The sequence below is a fragment of the Pistacia vera genome, unplaced genomic scaffold (assembly GCF_008641045.1).
Source record: "Pistacia vera cultivar Batoury unplaced genomic scaffold, PisVer_v2 Contig65, whole genome shotgun sequence".
NCBI classification, from domain to species: Eukaryota; Viridiplantae; Streptophyta; class Magnoliopsida; order Sapindales; family Anacardiaceae; genus Pistacia; species Pistacia vera.
This window is the reverse complement of record NW_022196501.1, coordinates 439,471-458,561: the sequence shown is the minus strand read 5'-3', so window position 1 is coordinate 458,561 and position 19,091 is coordinate 439,471. Positions and strand designations below refer to the sequence as shown.

The window sequence follows — 19,091 nt, the reverse complement described above, 5'->3', positions numbered from 1 at the left end:
CTTTGTATCAAAATCAATATATATATTAATTGAACTTCTAGTCTGATCTTCAACCCAACTAAACACATTGATCTTCTATTTCAGCTCTTCTGGTTCTGGCTCATCACTGCCCTCGCCTCTTGACAAAATGGGATTTTGCAGGAGTGTTTAATTAAATGGTGTTCAATTTATTGCGGATAGAATAGAATCAATGTTTTGGAATTCAAAATTAATTGTGTATATACTTGACTGGTTTTTCCATTACTTATTCAAAAGTAGCAAGTTTGAATATTAAGAAGCAACAATTCATAACAGTTTGTCCATTGGTTAGGTTTGTAATCACTTCTCAACCATTGTTGTTTTTAGGGTTTTGAATGGATTCTAGTTTCAAACTCGTGTTTATACTTATTTGGTTGGTTTCCTTTACTTATTCAGTAAGTATCAAAATTTATATATTAAAAAAGACTAATTTATTATTAAAATGACCACCAACGACACTTCAATGATTGTAGGGTTCAAAAAAAACTTTTGAGTTTGGAAAATTCTTGGATTATTTTTGAAAGTCCTAACAAAAAACCGCTTGATTGTGGCCGGATGGTAAGACTTTAGATTATCCAGAGGTCTTATCTATTCGAGTCCCACCAAGTGATCTCATACCAGATTTGAGACTTACCTAACCTATTGGACTTATAAGATGTTCAATGAATCCTCAGGGATTAGTTGATCAAGCAGTCATCTACCGCATTTATGACTTACCTGATCTATTGGACTTGTAAAGTGTTCAATAGACTTTAAGGATTAATCGAGCACACGTAAGCAAAACCCAAAACACTAGGGTCACCAAAAAAAAAAAAAAAAAAAAGTCCTAACAAAAGCTATAATACTATCGAAATGTCTCTCTCCCCACGTGAATTAACATTTTGTATCAATATTCCTTGCAACTTACAGCCAAAAACAAGCAGTTTTTCAGGATTCTGTGAAAATCCTTGTATATACTCATCTTCTTTAAGATAGCTAACATAACATTTGAAAACCCTAGATAGGTTATTCACGAGTCAGGGTAAGTGGGGTAGTGTTTCTATAAGAACATGCATGCAACCTAACTTTATGAAGAAAGTTAATGGCTTTAAAGAAGCTTTACGTACGTAAAAGAAGCGGATAGGTGGGCGAACCCAGCTATCATCATTTGGGCATGAATAAAATTAATATCCATAGCTCTAGCCATTTCTTTATTGTGATTCTTTTGCGTATAAAATGTATATAATTGAAGACATGCAGTTATTACATTAATATCTTCACGAGCTGATGGCCTGGCCACCCTCTGAAAAATTTGCAGCAAGCTGCTGCTACGTATTAATATTTCTCGTACTTGTGCCAAAGTTAATAATAACATCGTAATAATACACCTCCTTAATCTTGGTTGAGTAACAATGGTCCACATTCGTGTATGCAATTAAAGAGAGAGAGAGAGTTTTGTGAATGTAAATGAAGAGGAAGAGGAAGAAGAAGAGGGTAGAGTGAAGGTGGGGTGGTCATTAATGGAGTTAGGTAATGGGGGGGCACTACAGTGGACGTGGTGGTGGTCAAGAGACTGGTAATTGTCTCCTCTCAGGTGGACCGGATGATCAGCAAGAGATATATACACTGCACGATCATATACTCATTTTCCATTTTTGTATTCTTTTACCAGCAATTGCAATTTCATTTCAGGAACATATTCAATATAACCCTTTCTTTTCTCTCATATCATTTAATTTGATTCTTACCCTTTTATGAAATATTTTTTATTCCTATTAGTATTCATATTCTTTTAAAATATATAGTTGTTTGATTCTTTAAATAATTTGTACACCCTTACATTCAGAGATTTAATAAAAACAAGTCAAAAATATTTATGAGATATTATATTTATGTACTTAGGATTTGTATTCGATAAAATAGTTGAACTCTAATTTAAATAATTACTTTGTGCAATCTTACAAAGAAAGATCTAATAAAACCAGAAAAAATATTTATAGGTAATACATGACATAACTAATTCCTGAGAGGATTCATATTCCATATAATAGTTGTATTAATATTCTTTAAATAATTTTGTAAAATATTTTACCAAAAGCAAAAGTATCTCAACATTAAGTTTATTAAAACTTAAATGATGCATCTTTTGTAAGAAAATTATGCTGAATCTGATTTATTATAAGAGAATCATTTTGGAGAAAATTTTGAATTAAGAATTAGGGAATAGTTAATTTGTTGTTACCTTAATTCAAATTTTCTATTTAAAAGTGAAATGGTGGTTTTTAGCCCCGATCAAATTGATCAATATTTCCCATCATTTTATTTTTTTTGTAAGTAAACTTTCATTAGAAAAGAGAAAAAGAATGCACAAAAAGCCTATCAAAAGCGGCCAACCTATCTTAGAACAAACCCTTGGGTTAGGGAAAAAAAAAAAAAAAGGCTTATAGAAGACTCCAAAAAAATAGCTTATACAAGACGATGTATTGACACAAAAATCTCTTTCTACCTCGGGACATGCCCTAGGTTAGGGGGAAAAAAAAAAAAAAACCAAGAAATATAGAAGACAATGCCCAAAAAGGTGACAAAAACCAAAAAAACACCTCTCCTCGAACAAAAATGGCAGACTCTACCAGCAACACCAGTAGCCCAAGGCATCGAGCAAATATATATATATATGCCTTGGGTTGGAGGAACATTCAAAAAATCAGAAATAACTGAAAAAACGGCCAAAGAATCAAAAAAAAAAAAAAAAAAAACCACATGATATGCCTCTGTTGCAAACGTGCGTGCATACTGGGACACCCAGCACTATGCGCACCTGCACCATCAAAACGACAGTCGCCTTGACGCCTACCTTCCACCAACTTCCACCCCTCCCCTAAGGCCTGCCTTTGACCAACCCAACTCTCAAAAATAAAAATTAAAATTAAAAAAAAAACAAAAAAAAAACCTCTTACTCTCATTGTCCTCCATGTGCTCTACAAAAAGCCTCAATAACAAGATTGTCCTAAAACCCCACCACCACCAATACCACAAAACCCAAAGTGATCACTTATAAAAAATAGGCACCGGTAACCCCCAAATTTGGACAAGGCTTCTATTTGCCGTGGTCCTCTTCATTTTCCTCAACTCCATGGCCCTATGCCTCACCACTAACCTAATGATATTATGGATGGTTAGCACATCTTTACACTTCTCTCCAAACACCCTATTGTTTCTCTCCCTCCAAATCCAAATATCTCCCATTATTAAATACATATCTATTATATTTAAAAAAAAAAAAAATCTCTTTAAACCATACTAATATCGAAAATATCTCTGTTTAATTAGGTTAAATTGGGGTTTTTGTTTGTACGCTTTTTTTCCAAATTTCAAACTTAATTAGGGTTTTGTGTTTATCACTTTTCTCTAATTTCTTAATTAGGGTTTTTTTGTTTATACCCCTTTCTTTCCCAATTTCAAAATTGAAACTTATTTTTTCTTCTTCATATTCAAATTCATCCCGTTGTGTGATCACTTTCTCCACAAATTTAGTCATATATTTTCCTCAAACAAAGAAATATCCCGAAGCAAGCTATTACATCGAGCGGTTGGAGGCAAAGGGAGAAAGAAAAGAGCTAGCTAGCTAGAGCTAGGTCTCTTTCCTAGGGCGTTATGAGGACAACTTCTTTCCTAACTAAGCGTGAAAATGGCAAGGCCCCTAGTCTAGATGGATTCTCTACTTATTTCTTCCAATTTTGTGGTTAGGTAGGAAAATTCATCAAAAAGCAATTGTGAACTGTTACGTCAAAGTTGTGAAAGAAAGTTTGTGAGATTGGGATGTAAATGTAATATTGTCATTAAATTGAGGGGGGCTAAAAATCACTTCTCTGATAATAATATTCTTGGGCCTGAAGATGAAGCACCCTGGGCCACTTAAATGGAATAGAATAGGCCGGATTTATTAGAGTCCAACCCAAACGAAGCCCAGCCCAATTTGGCAAAACGACATCGGACGAACAAACTGCTGACACGAAATCAGCAAGATTTCTTGTAAGGGTTGTAATCCGAATCCAGTTTTTAGTTGTTAGGTTTCGTGTTGGGAACAAAGAAGAAAACCCTAAACATGTATAAAAAAATCCCTAATACCCATTAATAAAACTTCAACAATTCTCTCTGATTTTGACACCCTTACGATAAATCAATCAAATTCCTTGAAACCCTAATTATTTTCTCCGATTCACTTCTCGTGTCGTGTTGGGTATGTTTATTTGTTGCTTTCTTGAGCACTTTGTTTTTGTTGTTCTCGATTATTCATTATGTTGAATAAAGATGGTTTTTTGGTTCTGGGGTTTTCTTGTTTGTGATGTTTCGATGTTTTAAACTCGCAGGACGAGCCATGGCCAAAAGTTTGTTCAAGCTTGAGCATCCCTTGGGTTCGTTCTTTAATTTTTTCTTTAAAAGGAAACGATTTTGATGATTAAATTGTTGATATTTGTTGTATGTTTGGTTGGTGTTGGGAAATATTTATCTAGGTTGATTTTGGATTGAATTTTTAAGATAAATTTAGAATTTTATATTGTGTATGTTGAATTATGTGAAATTTGGAATGGTTTATGATTAATTTGATTAAACGGTGGAGTTTTTGTATGTTGAATTATGTGAAATTTGGACTGGTTTATGATTAATTTGATTATACGATGGAGTTTTTGTATGTTGAATTATGTGAAATTTGGAATGGTTTATGATTAATTTGATTATAAGATGGAGTTTGTTTAGTGGGTTTTTGGATGGGGGATGTGGTTTATATGATTTAGTAGTGGGTAGTGATATGTGAATGGTCTCTTGGGCTAAGCTGCTTGGTTTAATCAATTATATGATCATCGTTTGCACCAAATCAATTTTGATCATCATTGCCTGGTGCATATGCCAAAGGGATTCTGGATTATAAGATGAAATTTTTTTATCATCTTTGTGAAAGCTGAATGCATGGTACCGAGTATGAGCTCAAAATAAGGTTGCTGGCTCTTAAATAGGAAGTTATTGTGTCTGCAAAGGATGTTTTATGGGAAGTCATCTTCCCTTTTGGTGAAGCTTTGAATTGTCAATTTATTTTTTGTTTACTTGATTTTTCTTTTTTTTTTCTAAGTTTGTTTCGACATATGTCTCAGAGAGAAGATTAGCTGAATCTGCTCGCATAAGAGAGAAGTATCCCGATAGGATTCCTGTAAGAACTTCTGTTAAAAATTTGTGACCTCTTCCATGAATTTATTGATGTACCTCTGTTCTAATCAACTGCTTTTTATATAGGTGATTGTGGAGAAGGCTGAAAGGAGTGATGTTCCTGACATTGATAAGAAAAAGTTAGTTCCATATTTGCTCTTTCCATCATTAACTTCATATGTTTTACTTTGATGAAATTTATTTGTAGTCCACTCGCAAAAATAAATTAATTCTTTTTTTTTTTTTTCTTAATTTCTCAATTCTAATCATCATCTTTTCTATGAATGCAGATACCTTGTACCGGCTGATTTGTCTGTTGGACAATTTGTTTATGTTGTCCGGAAAAGGATCAAGCTTAGTGCAGAAAAGGCTATATTTGTCTTTGTCAACAACACGCTTCCTCCTACTGGTAAGTGATGGTCTTTTTAAGTGTAATTTTTGTATACATATTACAGTTTATTTTACTGATGTTTCTTCTGCTGTTACAGCTGCTTTGATTTCTGCAATTTATGAGGAGAACAAGGATGAAGATGGCTTTCTTTACATGACTTATAGTGGAGAGAACACGTTTGGTTGCTCTGACTAAAATCAATGGCAGCAAGCCATGTGAATATAATTTAAAAGCTGTATATTCTCAGCTGGTCCTTTGACGTCAAAACTCTGATCTTCATGTCAATGATGATTTCTGTTATTCGGATTCGGATTTTATGCACGTTATATCATGTTAGTAGTTTTCTTTTCAAATAGTCTCATTTCAGATTGAGATTAAATGGATGGAATCGTTTTATAATTATCAGTTTTTCTCCTATCATCGATTATCTTGTTGAGCTTTTAATAATTTGCCTGTGAGCTGGTTATCTTTAATTTGTGAGTATTTTCGCACTACCTTGCACGGTAGAAAGCATTTTACCTTACTCAGACCAATGAATCCTCCATTTGTGGTAATCCCAGCAAGTTGATATCTAGCATTTATTTTGGATCCCCATGAATTTTCTGTATTTTTATTTGTTGGGAGTAAAAGTTGACATGAAGCACCCTCCATCAAGTTGAAAAATTGTGGTAATTTGAGAAGGATATTCAGCTTGCAAATTCTATCAAACAGGCTGCTTAGGAATTTAACAAAGAAGAATACAAGTGATCTCAAAATGTTGTTCCTGAATACAATAAAATACAGGTCATATTCATTTAGCAATGCTTTTCTTCTGGCATCTATGCTTTACCCATTTGATCCCATTGGAGAACATTGCTTTGGCTTTGTTGAATCCTCCTTTTGTATTAGCCTTCTTGTTATTGCTTTCTTTCTTGGCTGTAGTGTCATCTTCTTCAATGGCACCGATGCCGCCGGCTCCCCATTGATCTGCCCAGCTTGGTGCTTCAGTAGCCATACTGCCTTCCACCTATAACCCAAACAACAAAAACAATCAAGTTCCAAAGTAGATATCAAAGATCCCACTCTCTATATAGATCAAATCGAGGCTAGGCATAAGATCTAAATAGTAAAAACATTAAAAGGGTGTTAAGATCTCTCAGCATGTGAAAAAATTACAAGATTAGAGACAATAAACAGGCAGATCAAGAGAGAGAGAGAGAGAGAAGAAAGTACCTTAGTTATGAGTAGTTAGAGCTAAACTTGAGAAATATGATAGAGAAGTCTGGAGGAACAATGATAGAGTTCTCAAGGACCTATAATAAGTTTTGATAAAAGCTTTTAATAAAGAAAAGACCAGTTGTAGATAGGCTGTCTTTAACCCACCATTTTACTAAACTTTTTTTAAAGGAATTTGCCAACTCACTTGTTACCATCTTCTGAAGCAAACTTTGTTTGGTATCTATCAATTATTTTTATAAAACTGCCCTTTAGATATGTTGGTGAATACAAGAGAATCATTCAACCCAAATTGAATATATTATTATTCTAATTGTGTAGACTTATTCAGTTCACTCAGCATAATGTCTTTGTAAATAAAATACTCTGATAAATTAAGCAAACCCTTGATTTGTGTTTTGGGATTTTGTTGGATTTGCATACATAGTGGAAATAGGTAAAGACATGAATTCTATTCAGGTATTGCCACAACAAAAGAAGAAGGATTTAAAAAGAAAAAAGTGGTCAAGAAGCAACCAATGGGAACTTTGCATACCTATTTATAGCCCTCCCAAAGTTAGGTTAGTATTTTATATCAACTTGTACATGAAGTAACAATTATAAGATAATGATGATAAGTTGGGAAAAAGTTGGTGTGTACATGTAATTTTTTTTTTTATCAAAGTGTTGGAGTCTCAAACTTGCACATACCTCAACTAAACATCGGGATCTATTAAAAATTCTTAGATGATCACTTTGTGAGACTCGAACATAAGACCTTTGAATCATCCGGAGTCTTACCATCCAACCAAACCTAAGTGGTTAGTTGGTGTGTATATGTTGATCAGTCAAACCTAAGTGGTTAGCGGACAGAATATGTATTCCTGATAAGCTTGTCATATTGTGTCTCCTTATTCAACTTCTGTGGGGATCCTTGGCTTAAACCAAAAAGAGAAACCAGCAAGAGGGACCCAAGTTAGCATATATTGGTAAAAATGCCTGAATGTTGCAAGATAAGAATGATGCTCTTTACTCATAAGCCTGGCAGGCAGGCTATCAAAGCATCATTTTCTCAACAATTATTGTGAAAACTAGTGGGTCAAAGAATAACACTCATTTGATTTGAATAACGTAATGCCTCTCCCAGGCTTTGAAGTTAACAACTCGACTAATCTTTTGGGGTTCAAAGTTAATGATTAACGATCGGATAAACTTTCTAATGATTATCCTTAATAACAATTAAAAGGAATCGAATTTCAAATCTTTTTCAAATCTTTTAAATAACGCATCTAAAAATTTCTAATGTCCACTCAACTACCCATCCAAAATGGTTATCATTATATAATTTATTGATCCATTACACATAAAATAGGCATATAAAAGATTTGACATATCTTTCGATTGATCATTGCACCACATATCTGTCTGAACTTCAATGATTAGGCACTGGAATACAAGAACTAACATTTTATATATATATATATATATGGCATACATTTTCTACTCTTATGTCCTGAAAATCAGGAAAAAACGAAAAAAATTTACCATTTAAATTCAGTCTCCCTCCTCTCAGTTGACACAAAAATGCAGAGAATGTCTCCTCTCTCTCCTAAAGAAGCAACTCACATGTATTTTACTCTGAAATCATTTTATTTCATCAAAATCATTGTATTTGGATTCGCTTTTTAAGCTAAATTAATGAGATCTCATTCAAGGGTACATAAAATTGCATTTAAAGTTGTTTCGTTAGAATCAGTAAACGGTTATTTGTTCATGAAGTTGTGGTTATAGTGTTGTGGTGGGAGAAGATAGTGGCCGGAGAATCAAACACAATGGCAGAAACAAGCGGCCAAATTTATCTTTATGTTGAAGGTTTGATTTGTTAGATCTAGATTTTGGAAGTGAAGAGAAAGAGACGGGGTTTTGTGTACACATTGCCGTCGGTTTGGTTTATCTGGGTTTTGGTTTGCCATTTTGGAAGTGACAGAAAGGAATGGGGGAGGGGAGACCGGAGAAGAAGGGTTTGAATTAAATATTAATGCGTTTATTTTATTGGATAATATTTTTGAAAAAGTAAGAGTTGCATGGTAATAACGGGTAAGTTTTAAAAATTAATAAAAACACTCTCTAAATTTGTTAATTTATTAAACATGCCTGTAATAAAAATATTAAAAATTATAAAAATACTCTCACCTATCCATTAAATATTGGCAACCAGCCACCATTGTCGGAGGGTAGTCGGAGTCGTTGTATCGATGCATGATCGGCTGGATCTGGTCGGTCGTGCATTTAGATGACTTTTTCCAGTCAGATCCACCATGGATCTAGCCAGAAAATGTCAAATCTACGACTAGATCTGACCATTGACGGTCATATCTGGCCACGTTTGGTCGTCAATGATGGCCAAAGATATGGTCGTCGTTGACGACTAGTTATAGCCAAAGATCTAATTGTCAACGTCAGATCTTTGACCGTAGATCCGACCTTTTCCGACCAGATCTATTGTGGATCTAGCTAAAAAAAATTATATCGACATACTACCAACCAGATCCAATTGATAGTGCGTCATTATTCTAGATTCCGGCTACCTTCTAATAGTGGTGGCCAGAATCTGGCAAATGTGGGTGGGTTGGTGGGGGTGTTTTTGTTAATTTTTAAACTTTTTTGGGGGGTGCTTAGTTAAATTAACAAACTTAGGGGTTTTAAAAAAATAAATAAAATGTAATAGTATTTTCAGAATAGGTAAACAAATATGTATTTTGGAAATGATAGTAATAGGATAGGGGAAACCTGTCATATTCCTATCTACCCAAAATTCATATTTGTCTCCCTATTCTCAAAATTCAATCATATTCTATTCAACCATTTTTAAACTCTTTAGGTTTGTTAATTTAGTTAAGCATCCTCTATAATAAAACATTAAAAATTAACAAAAACACCCCCACCCACCCATTGAATGTCGACAGTCGGCTACCACCGCCGAAGGGTGGCCGAAAGTCAGTGTAATGGTGCATGATCGACTGGATTTGGCTGATCGACAACCAAAGATCTTGTTGTTGACAACTAGATCTTTGGTCACATCTGATCATCAACGACAGCCGAGATATGACCGACGTTAATGACTAGATGTGGCCATATCTATGGTGGATCTGGTCGAAAAAGGCTATATCGACGCACGACTTGCCAGATTCACCCGGTCATGCTCCATTACGATGACTTCTGACTACCCTTCAATGGTGGTGGCCGACATTTAATGGGTGAGTGAGAATATTTTTGTTAATTTCTAATGTTTTATTATAGGGAGTGTTTAACTAAATTAACAAACCTAAAAAATGTTTTTGTTAATTTTTAAATCCTATCTTATAATAACAATCCAACTCAACTTTTTCAAAAATACTATTCAAAATAATAAACCAATCATAGCTGTAAGATCTATTTTATAAAGGTTAGATGGGATTAAGACCTAGGAAAACAAAAATCATTCTAGTAATTTTAGATTAAATATTAATAAAACAAATTAAAATAAAATTTAATACAAATATTTAATGATAATGAATATTTATTTTTTTATATAAATTAAGTATTAAAAAAAAAGAATAAAGGTAAAATTCAGTATAAAAATAATGTAATTGAATAATTAATGAATATTATTAATTATTTAACTATTAAAATTAATACAAACTATAATTAAAAAAAATTCGGTCAAACTGTTGAAAGAGTTTTTATTTTTCACCTTTTCAAATACTATTTTCAGCAAAATATGTCAAAAGCGTTTTCATTTTTTTATTTTCCAATCAATTCTAATATTACGAAAAAATAGATTAAAAATCACAAAATTCACGACATATCTCACGAACAATCTGAGAGTTTCAGTCTCTTCGGTCGTAGTTCGTCTTCTACTGGATTCTCTCTGTCTTGAGAACGCAACAAACGAAATCCACACTTCTTCACCTCGCAAGCATCTATGCATTTTCCGTTTGAATCCTTTGCATAAAATTGGATGGTCATCTTGTCATTGTTACAGGTTCTTGCATCATACTTGAGAGAATCATAACCAAGGAATACATGATCCTCGGTAACGTTTCGGGGGCCAGCTTTACATTCCCAACCCTTCAAGCTGCCATTGTGAAATACGGTTGTGCCATCTCTACATTCATATTTCCTGTCTCTTTTGTGGGTTGTGATTGCTTTTTTAATTTTCTGGTTTTTATGATCTTCAGTGTGAATACAGAAACTATTGCCTACATGATTACCTATGGTCTTAGTGCCGCAGCAAGGTTAGTTGATAGAAAATAAAAAATTTCTAGCGCATTGTCTTTTAGAAATCTAAGAGAAACGAGACTTATATTTTTGTGACAGCACAAGGGTGTCAAATGAATTGGGAGCAGGAAATGTCAGTCGAGCTAAGAATGCCATGGCTGTGACTCTTAAGCTCTCTGTCTTCCTCGCTCTTATAGTTGTTCTTGCTTTAGCTTTCGGTCATAATATCTGGGCTAGCTTCTTCAGTGACAGCACCGAAATCATAAAGCAATTCGCCTCTTTGACGCCCCTTCTTGCAATCTCGATAACCTTTGATTCTGTGCAAGGTGTCTTATCTGGTTTGTATCATCCAATTTTTCTACAAAAATATGCAAGGTTCCAAACATATAAATATTTCAATCGTCAATGCAATAGAATTTATGGTGTAGGTGTGGCAAGAGGATGTGGTTGGCAACACTTGGCTGTGTGGGCAAACTTAGCAACATTCTATTTCATTGGCATGCCAATTGCAGTACTTCTTGGATTTAAGTTAAAACTTTATGCTAAAGTGAGACCAGATTTAAAGTATTTTGTTCAGAACTTCTTCATTTCTCATTCTTTCAGTTACTGATATTGAATGTTTTATTTGGTACAGGGTTTGTGGATTGGTTTGATCTGTGGTCTCTCTAGCCAAGCCAGCTCCCTCTTATTGATTACGTTGTGTCGAAACTGGACTAAATTGGCCATTCTTGCAAACAGAGAAAAAGAAACCCCAAGCCTTATTTGAAGAATGTGTAGACGAGGATGCAGGAATAATATCAGATTTTTTGAGGCCACGCCAAGTTGTAAAACTTTTCCTCAACTCAGCTCAGTAATATAGTTTGATATGGTGGCCATGCCATATGCCAGCTTCTTCTGACTGATTAGGCAGCCAACAGTGAACAATCCATTACAAATGAAAGGAAAGAAGGGGTTTGGTACTAACCAAATCATATTGACACGATATTTTTTCTTTTCTCATGGAGAATGACCCAAGAAAATCTGATAATCTCATTGAAGAGAGAATCCGTGTAAACTGCACTCACCGGAAAAGAGAGAATTTCATACATAATCTTTATTTTGTTCAGGGGTTTTCTTCGACCCTGCAAGGTTTAATCAAATACAAAAGCCCCCCAGAATTTCACAAATAATAAAAACCCCTGTTCTTAGTGAGCTATTAATATTAATAGAATGATGAGTTTATTTATAATAGTAATACTACACTTATAAACTTTTTTCACTAACTTTCTCTCATAAACGTAATGTGTCAGCTTGTAATGAGTTTCGCCTAATTAAATGTAAACTGACCAATTACGAATTTTCACGTTAATGTTTATGAGAATTTTTTGTCAACATATCTTTATTTTATTTATAAATATTTATCTAATTACCTCGTTATATCAATCAAATATGAGCCTAAAGCTTGACGCGTCTTGATCGTACAAACTAGGCTTTTTTTTTTCTTGAATTTGGGCCTAGACTAAAAAAAAAGAGCGAAATTATTGGTACTCTACTAATGGATTAAAAAAGTCTCAATTTTTAATAAATTTTATAATAGCAAATTTATCCTTACTTTAATTAATAAAATTAACTTTAATTTCCTATTTTCTATAAATGCTTTTGACACTCTATTGTTATCTAAAGTTTTGTTTTATGAATAATGATAGGTATATAATATAAGTGAAGAAAGTGAAATGTTAACTCTTTTAAAATAAAAGAAATGGAATGAAGGACATTTTTTAAATTTATGGGGTACCATAAGAAAAATAATTTAACTTTAAAATTTTGAAATAAAATATATTAAGAAATGAACTTTTCCAGCTTCATAATAGGTGTCGAGCTCCACTTTTGAAAGTTATAGGTCAAAGGAAAAGCCCACCGCCCATAATGACTAACCGCTCAGGCTACAGAGGGCCCCACTATCCCACATGCTGGCCTAAATAATATTTGAAGGTTTTAGAATTATAATGAATATTTAGTAAATAAACGCAATGGATCTTTTAAGAATAAAATTGATATATTTGTAATTAACCTTTTTTAATAAATTTTAAATATTTGAAGTACAAAATCTGTACCTTTCTAACGAATATTATTTGTATCAAACACTTAAATTATCTCTGCTTGCATGGTTATACGGGATAAATTAAATACCATTTGTCGAGAATCAATATTTATTGTTTGTATTAATGCAAAAGCACTTGATTTGATTCGTAGAGACATATTTTTACAGGCCGTTCACTTGGTATCTTTCATATTCTATCTTTAATTATTATTTAGTTATTATCGATGAAGTAAGACAATTGACGGCACAGTTTTATTAGAATCACATAAATAAGAAGATAACTTGCTGCCATTTTAATTATAATCGATAATTATAAAAGAAGTAAGACAACTGTAAAACAGATAATTTCTTCTTCGAAATATGTACGGGGTCTTGTGTATGTAATGTTTGATCATTGTGTTTTTCTCATTTCATTTCCGAAACGGTGGTTCTAGCAAGTCTTCAGCATCACTATCTTGAAGAGAAATACTTAAAGATGTTACCATACAGACAGGTTTAGATGGTGGTACACTGGCGGTAGAGGTTGCGATGATGGATGATGGAGAGCAAAATTGGTGGGCGAAAGACAGTTTTGGACGTGGAAGAAGCAAAGACTCAAGTGTTGTTTTCCTCTACCAATGGTTCTTACTATGGTTTCTACATTGCCATCCTTTTTTGATTTCATGTCATGTTGGCCGTCACCTTGGTCAACTTGAGCGTGCTGGTGCCCACACTTGCCAATTCTTGGGCCACTGTCACTGTTTCGGTTCATGGTGAGATTCAAACACAGGATTGAGTGCTCTATACGCTAATTTTGTTATGTTTTTCTGATTGATAATTTTGGTTTCTATTGAGTTATTTATTGCATTAATGTTATTTTGCTTCAAGTGTAAATCAATCCGTTTATCAAAATTCCAATGAAATTCATTGTTATGATGAATAGCTCTTCATGAAGTCCTTTTTCCTACGATTGTGAAAAACATATACTAGTGGTTAAATCCTGATCCACTGGGCATTAATGGTGGGTGCAATACTCTCCCGCTCCTCTTCACGATAGGTGTGCAATTTCATGTTCATTTTCCTTGTTTTCTTGTGAGATAAGCCTTTCTCAATCTTGGGAGTATAATTTTGATCATCCAGAATTTTACCTGATACTCTATAGGTGTCATGTTTCATATAATTATAATCTACAGGCTTATCATCTTATTTCTGCTTTGATTTTTTGTTTCGACGGCTTTCTTTTGCTATTGCTTCTTTTTATTTGGTAGGTGGGGTTTGAGTGAGCACTTGACCCTTTGTGGTCAAGGCTATGGGGCCAAATTATCCAGGATGTTTTGGATATCTCTGCAGCCCTCCTGCATCATATCTTTCGTCTTCTCGATAATCATATCCCTTATGGTTCTTTACAAAGGCCTTACTTTTTTCTTTCATCAAGATCCCAGTATTTCAAAACAGCATCTGTTTATATGATATCTCATTTCCTGTATATTTGCATATGGCTGTTTCAAAACGTCTTAAGGTTCTTCACACCCAATCCATGTTATGGCCGATGGCTTGTTCGCGGCGCACCAATGTTCATTCATTTCGGCATGCATCTGCTTTAGTTCATTTGGACATCGCCTCGTTTCAAGGGACGCCTTTGGCACTCTTCAGTTCGTTTGTGGATTATCAATCCTTTTGCTGGCATGTATGTCTTCTTTGCAAAAAAATTAAAGCATAAATGGGAAGTATCTCTTCTGAATCATTAGATTCATCCTCACAAACTGAAATTAGCCTTGCCCTCTGCGGCAATGGTAGGTAAGTGATCCAAATTTTATTTTAGTAACCAATTCACTATTCAGTTAGAATCATGAATGCTCAATCCACGTTTATATAAAAGTGAATCATGATTTTTGCTGGCCTCTCTAGTTTCTACAGATTGATTCAGAACTCAGATGCCCATTGAATATTTAAAATATGGAATCTTCTTCTGTCAATCCTGTCTAGTGACATTATTTGAACTAATATTCTATTCTAAATAAGATGAGATATGATTTAATCAAATAGTATGATTTGATGTATGTTGTTCATTTTGTAAAAAACCATTTTTTTGTGAAATCTTTAGATATTTTTTAAGCCTTACATTTTTAATTTGTTAACAACATCTTTCACCACTAAAGTTATAAATTAACAAACACTCATACCCATCCAATGACTCCGCCGAAACATGACCGACAATCATTGGAATGCGCACCGCACCGGCTAGATTTGTTGGACGTGTGCCGTCCAAAATCAGCTGTCATCACGCCATATCTTACGATCATAATCTAGAAGTCGTTGACGTCACATCTCTGGCCATAGCTCTGGCCGTTACTAGAAACGGCTAGATCGTGCTGATTTGGTCCAAAGCCTTCTTCATCGTGCGTCGTTTCCAACGATGTGACGATTGGTGGTGGTTGTTGGTAGGCAACTGTTACGGAGTACTGAGGTGTTTTTGTTAATTTATAAACGTTTTATTGAGAAGATAATTGTTTAAAATTTTAAGTTGAATAAAGTACGATTATTGGATTTGAATTGAATAGTCAACAAATATTTTGTTCATTTTTTAGGATATAATAATAAAATAAATAAAGTTTTGAACAAAATAGACGGTTATTATTTTGCTTTTCCACTTGGAGTACTTGGCTTTTGAGATTCTTGTGTTTTTAGCTGGGGGTTGATGCAACTCAAAACACCTACTTCGGTGATTGCAATTGTGGTATGTTCTTTTTTTCTATGAATTTCTTTCTGCAATAGTCCTTAGCTGAGTTTGTGATTGTTTTTTTCTCTTTTCTGGTTTTAACTATTCATTGTGATACAGAAGCTATTGCCTATATGATTCCTATGGTCTTAGTGCCGCAGCGAGGTTAGTTTTATAGGAAACAGTACTTTAATACATTATTGTCTTTTAAGATACTTAATAGACCGAGATTTTATTTACACTGTGCCACAGCACAAGGGTGTCAAAATGAATTGGAGCCGGAAATGTCAATCGAGCTAAGATAATGCCATGGCTGTGACTCTTAAAGCTCCTGTCCTCCTCGCCCTATACGTGTTCTTGCTTTTAGCCTTCGTTCACAATATTCTGGTTCCTGTTTCTTCAGTGACCGCACCGAAATACTCAGAAGTTTGCCTCTTTGACACCACTTCTTTGCACTTTTCGAATAATGTTTTTTGATTCTGTGCAAGTCGTTTATCAGTTTTAGCATCCATTTTTTTCTATTCCAAACATACAACTTCTAGCAACGTGTTTATCAAGCCAAGGAGTTTATGGTGCAGGTGTGGCGAGAGGAATGCGGTTTGGCAACATGTTGGCCTGTTGGGCTACTTGCACATTCTATTTCATTGGCATGCCAGCTGCAGTAACTTCTTGGATTTCAGTTTGAAGCTTTATGCTAAGTAAGACTTGCTACCCCAGAACTTCTTCATTTTCTTATTCTTTCAATCACTGTCTCTATCTACATGATTTTATTTGGTACAGGGCTTGTGGATTGGTTTGATCTGCGTCGCTCCAGCCAGCCACCTCTCGCTTATTGATTACGTTGTGTCGAAACGGGACTAAATGGCCATTCTTCCAAACAGAGAAATGAAACCCCAACTTTGCCAACTTGTAAACTTTTCTCAACTCAATTCAGAACTGAGTATGATATGGTGGCTCGCCAGCTACTTACTGCTTCGGCAGCACGTAATTGTTGTGTGTATTGGTAGTGATTATAAGGTCAATAAAATATTGTTGTTCTCATTATTACAGTGTAGGAGGTTCAATCTCTCATTTTTCTCTCTTTCACATATATTTGATTTGCAAGCAGCATGGTCTGTTGTTTTGGTCATACATCCAGATTTAGGCCTTTTCCATTTTCTATACAGCATTCTTCATATCATATTACAGTGCAGGATCAAATCTGAAATTTGATCCATTTTGTAGCAATGTGTACAATAGATTCCATATTCTCCTCACCTCTTATTCCTGTAGTTCTCTACTTTCTATCCTCTCCAGCTTGGAGTATGGTGGACTTTTGAGATTATGTGTCCTTACCCCAAATGGATGGCCGACTTGGGGTATTGCGTTGTGACTGGACTATAAAAAAGTAAGCTGAACATAACTGTACTTTAAAACTAACAAGTTCTTTGTTATTAGTTGCATAGTTTAATTTAAGCTCCTCTAATTCACGTTTGGAATCCTCTTTTTTGATACCCAAGATGTCTTAGTTCAACTAACGCTTATCGCAACTAATTTTTGGAGGAAACTAATATAGAAACCCACCTCCCTGTCCTAGTTTCAAATTTGAATAACCGTTTGACACGAATGACTGTTAGATCGTCTACCATACCTTCGCGAGCTATAAAGATGGTTTCTGCTTCTTTCAACTCCATAATGTTAATGGATATTCAGAACTTCTGGTCCCTATACCGTGAACTTAGTATATAAAATTTGTTTAACATTTCAATCATTTTTCTGATGTATTAGAGACGAGTTTGAATAAGTACCTGATTTCTAACCATGCAGTACCGTAAATCAGAAGGCACTCTAAGCTACCCGACCTGCAACTAACAGTCAATTCTAAATGAGTGAAAGGAAGTTTCTGTCAGCGTCACAAACACACCCATATCAACACGTGATAAATTTGTGCTAAAATTAAAACCTGAAGGCGTCAAAAGCTGGCAGATTCCCGAAAAAACTAAATAAAATGAAGATTGATTAAAATATTATTCGGCCCAAATCCCAAAAGACTCCCTGATTCAACACTGTAGCTGACATAGATGTTGCACACAGACTCCACTTATTCAAACGCTGTACTGAACTCCCCACACACACACATCTATAATATATATATAATTTTTTCCGCGTTTTTTCTCGTGCCATCCATTTAATTACAGTGTTTAAAATTTAGATGTTGATTGCAATAATATCAAGGTCTATGCCAGTTTTCCGATTATTCTACATATAGATATATACATGTTTCATGTTCCTTCAGTTTGACTTGGTTTAATATGTTTCTTGTTCTTTGAATACCCTTCAAGATTGATTTATCAAACACAAGTGGTAAATGGTGGAAGTGGCACACCATTGTTATGGCTACTGTCATCGAGAACGGAGAGAAACCAGCAGGACAAGTGTTGGTGGAACAAAGTTTTCGACGTGGACAGAACCAAGAATCACGTTTTGGTTTTCTCCTGCCTAGATTCTTATCTATGTTAGATATTACGCCATTATCTTTTTGCTCATGTTTGCCGTCACCCGTTGGCGAGCTTGAGCGTGTCTGAGCCACCCTCAGCCAACTCTTGGGCCGTTTGCCTTCTGGCTTCGCTTTAATGTAGCCACCACTATCTCTTTTATTTCTGCATTTAGCTCATATAATTGTTTTTGTTCTAAAACTGTGGCATATTTAATTCCCACCATATCTTGAATATACTAGTTATCTGCAACTTGAAGAAATTGGCTTGGGAAAAAATGTCCATTCCATCCATTCATAATCCATAGAACTATTTCTTCTGTTGTATTCATCCTGGCCTCGGTACTTTATTATCCTCCTCTGTTCTTTTTGGGGTTATGTTAGTTGGGTTTAAATGGAGCCTTGAAACGCTTGGGGGGGTGTGGCCAAGAGTTCTGTGCTGGATTATACCAGAATTTGTGGGATATACTACACTTCCCGCAAATTCATTTTTCTTCTGCAATTGTGGTATCCATTGTTTGGTTCGATACTGGCCCTTCTATTTTACTTCAACTCAGATTCTGCATTGGCCAAACAGCACTCTTTATGTGATAATCTTATTCCTGGTCTATTGCTATTTTTTTACAAAACAGTTTTAGTTTTCAGACATCCCTCCAGTTGGTCCTGGCCATTGTAGTCGTGGTGTCAGCTATAACCAATGGCCATTCTATTTTGGGATTGCATATTCCTTTTGGTTTACTTGACTCCCTTTGGTTTCAAGGGTCTGCACTCAGCTTCAGTTTCGTTATGGATAATC

At 34.7% G+C, this 19,091-nt stretch overlaps 1 protein-coding gene across 1 annotated transcript; it reads left to right on the top strand.

The window, feature by feature from the left end:
* Positions 1 to 4,044: 4,044 nt before the first annotated feature.
* On the top strand, positions 4,045 to 6,010 carry LOC116111771 (autophagy-related protein 8C-like). The gene is made up of 6 exons (XM_031397918.1): positions 4,045 to 4,237; positions 4,368 to 4,412; positions 5,148 to 5,203; positions 5,287 to 5,339; positions 5,490 to 5,608; positions 5,688 to 6,010. Exons 2-6 carry the CDS (start codon positions 4,376 to 4,378, stop codon positions 5,783 to 5,785), a joined length of 363 nt encoding a protein of 120 aa, XP_031253778.1. The 5' UTR covers positions 4,045 to 4,237; positions 4,368 to 4,375; the 3' UTR covers positions 5,786 to 6,010.
* Positions 6,011 to 19,091: the final 13,081 nt, after the last annotated feature.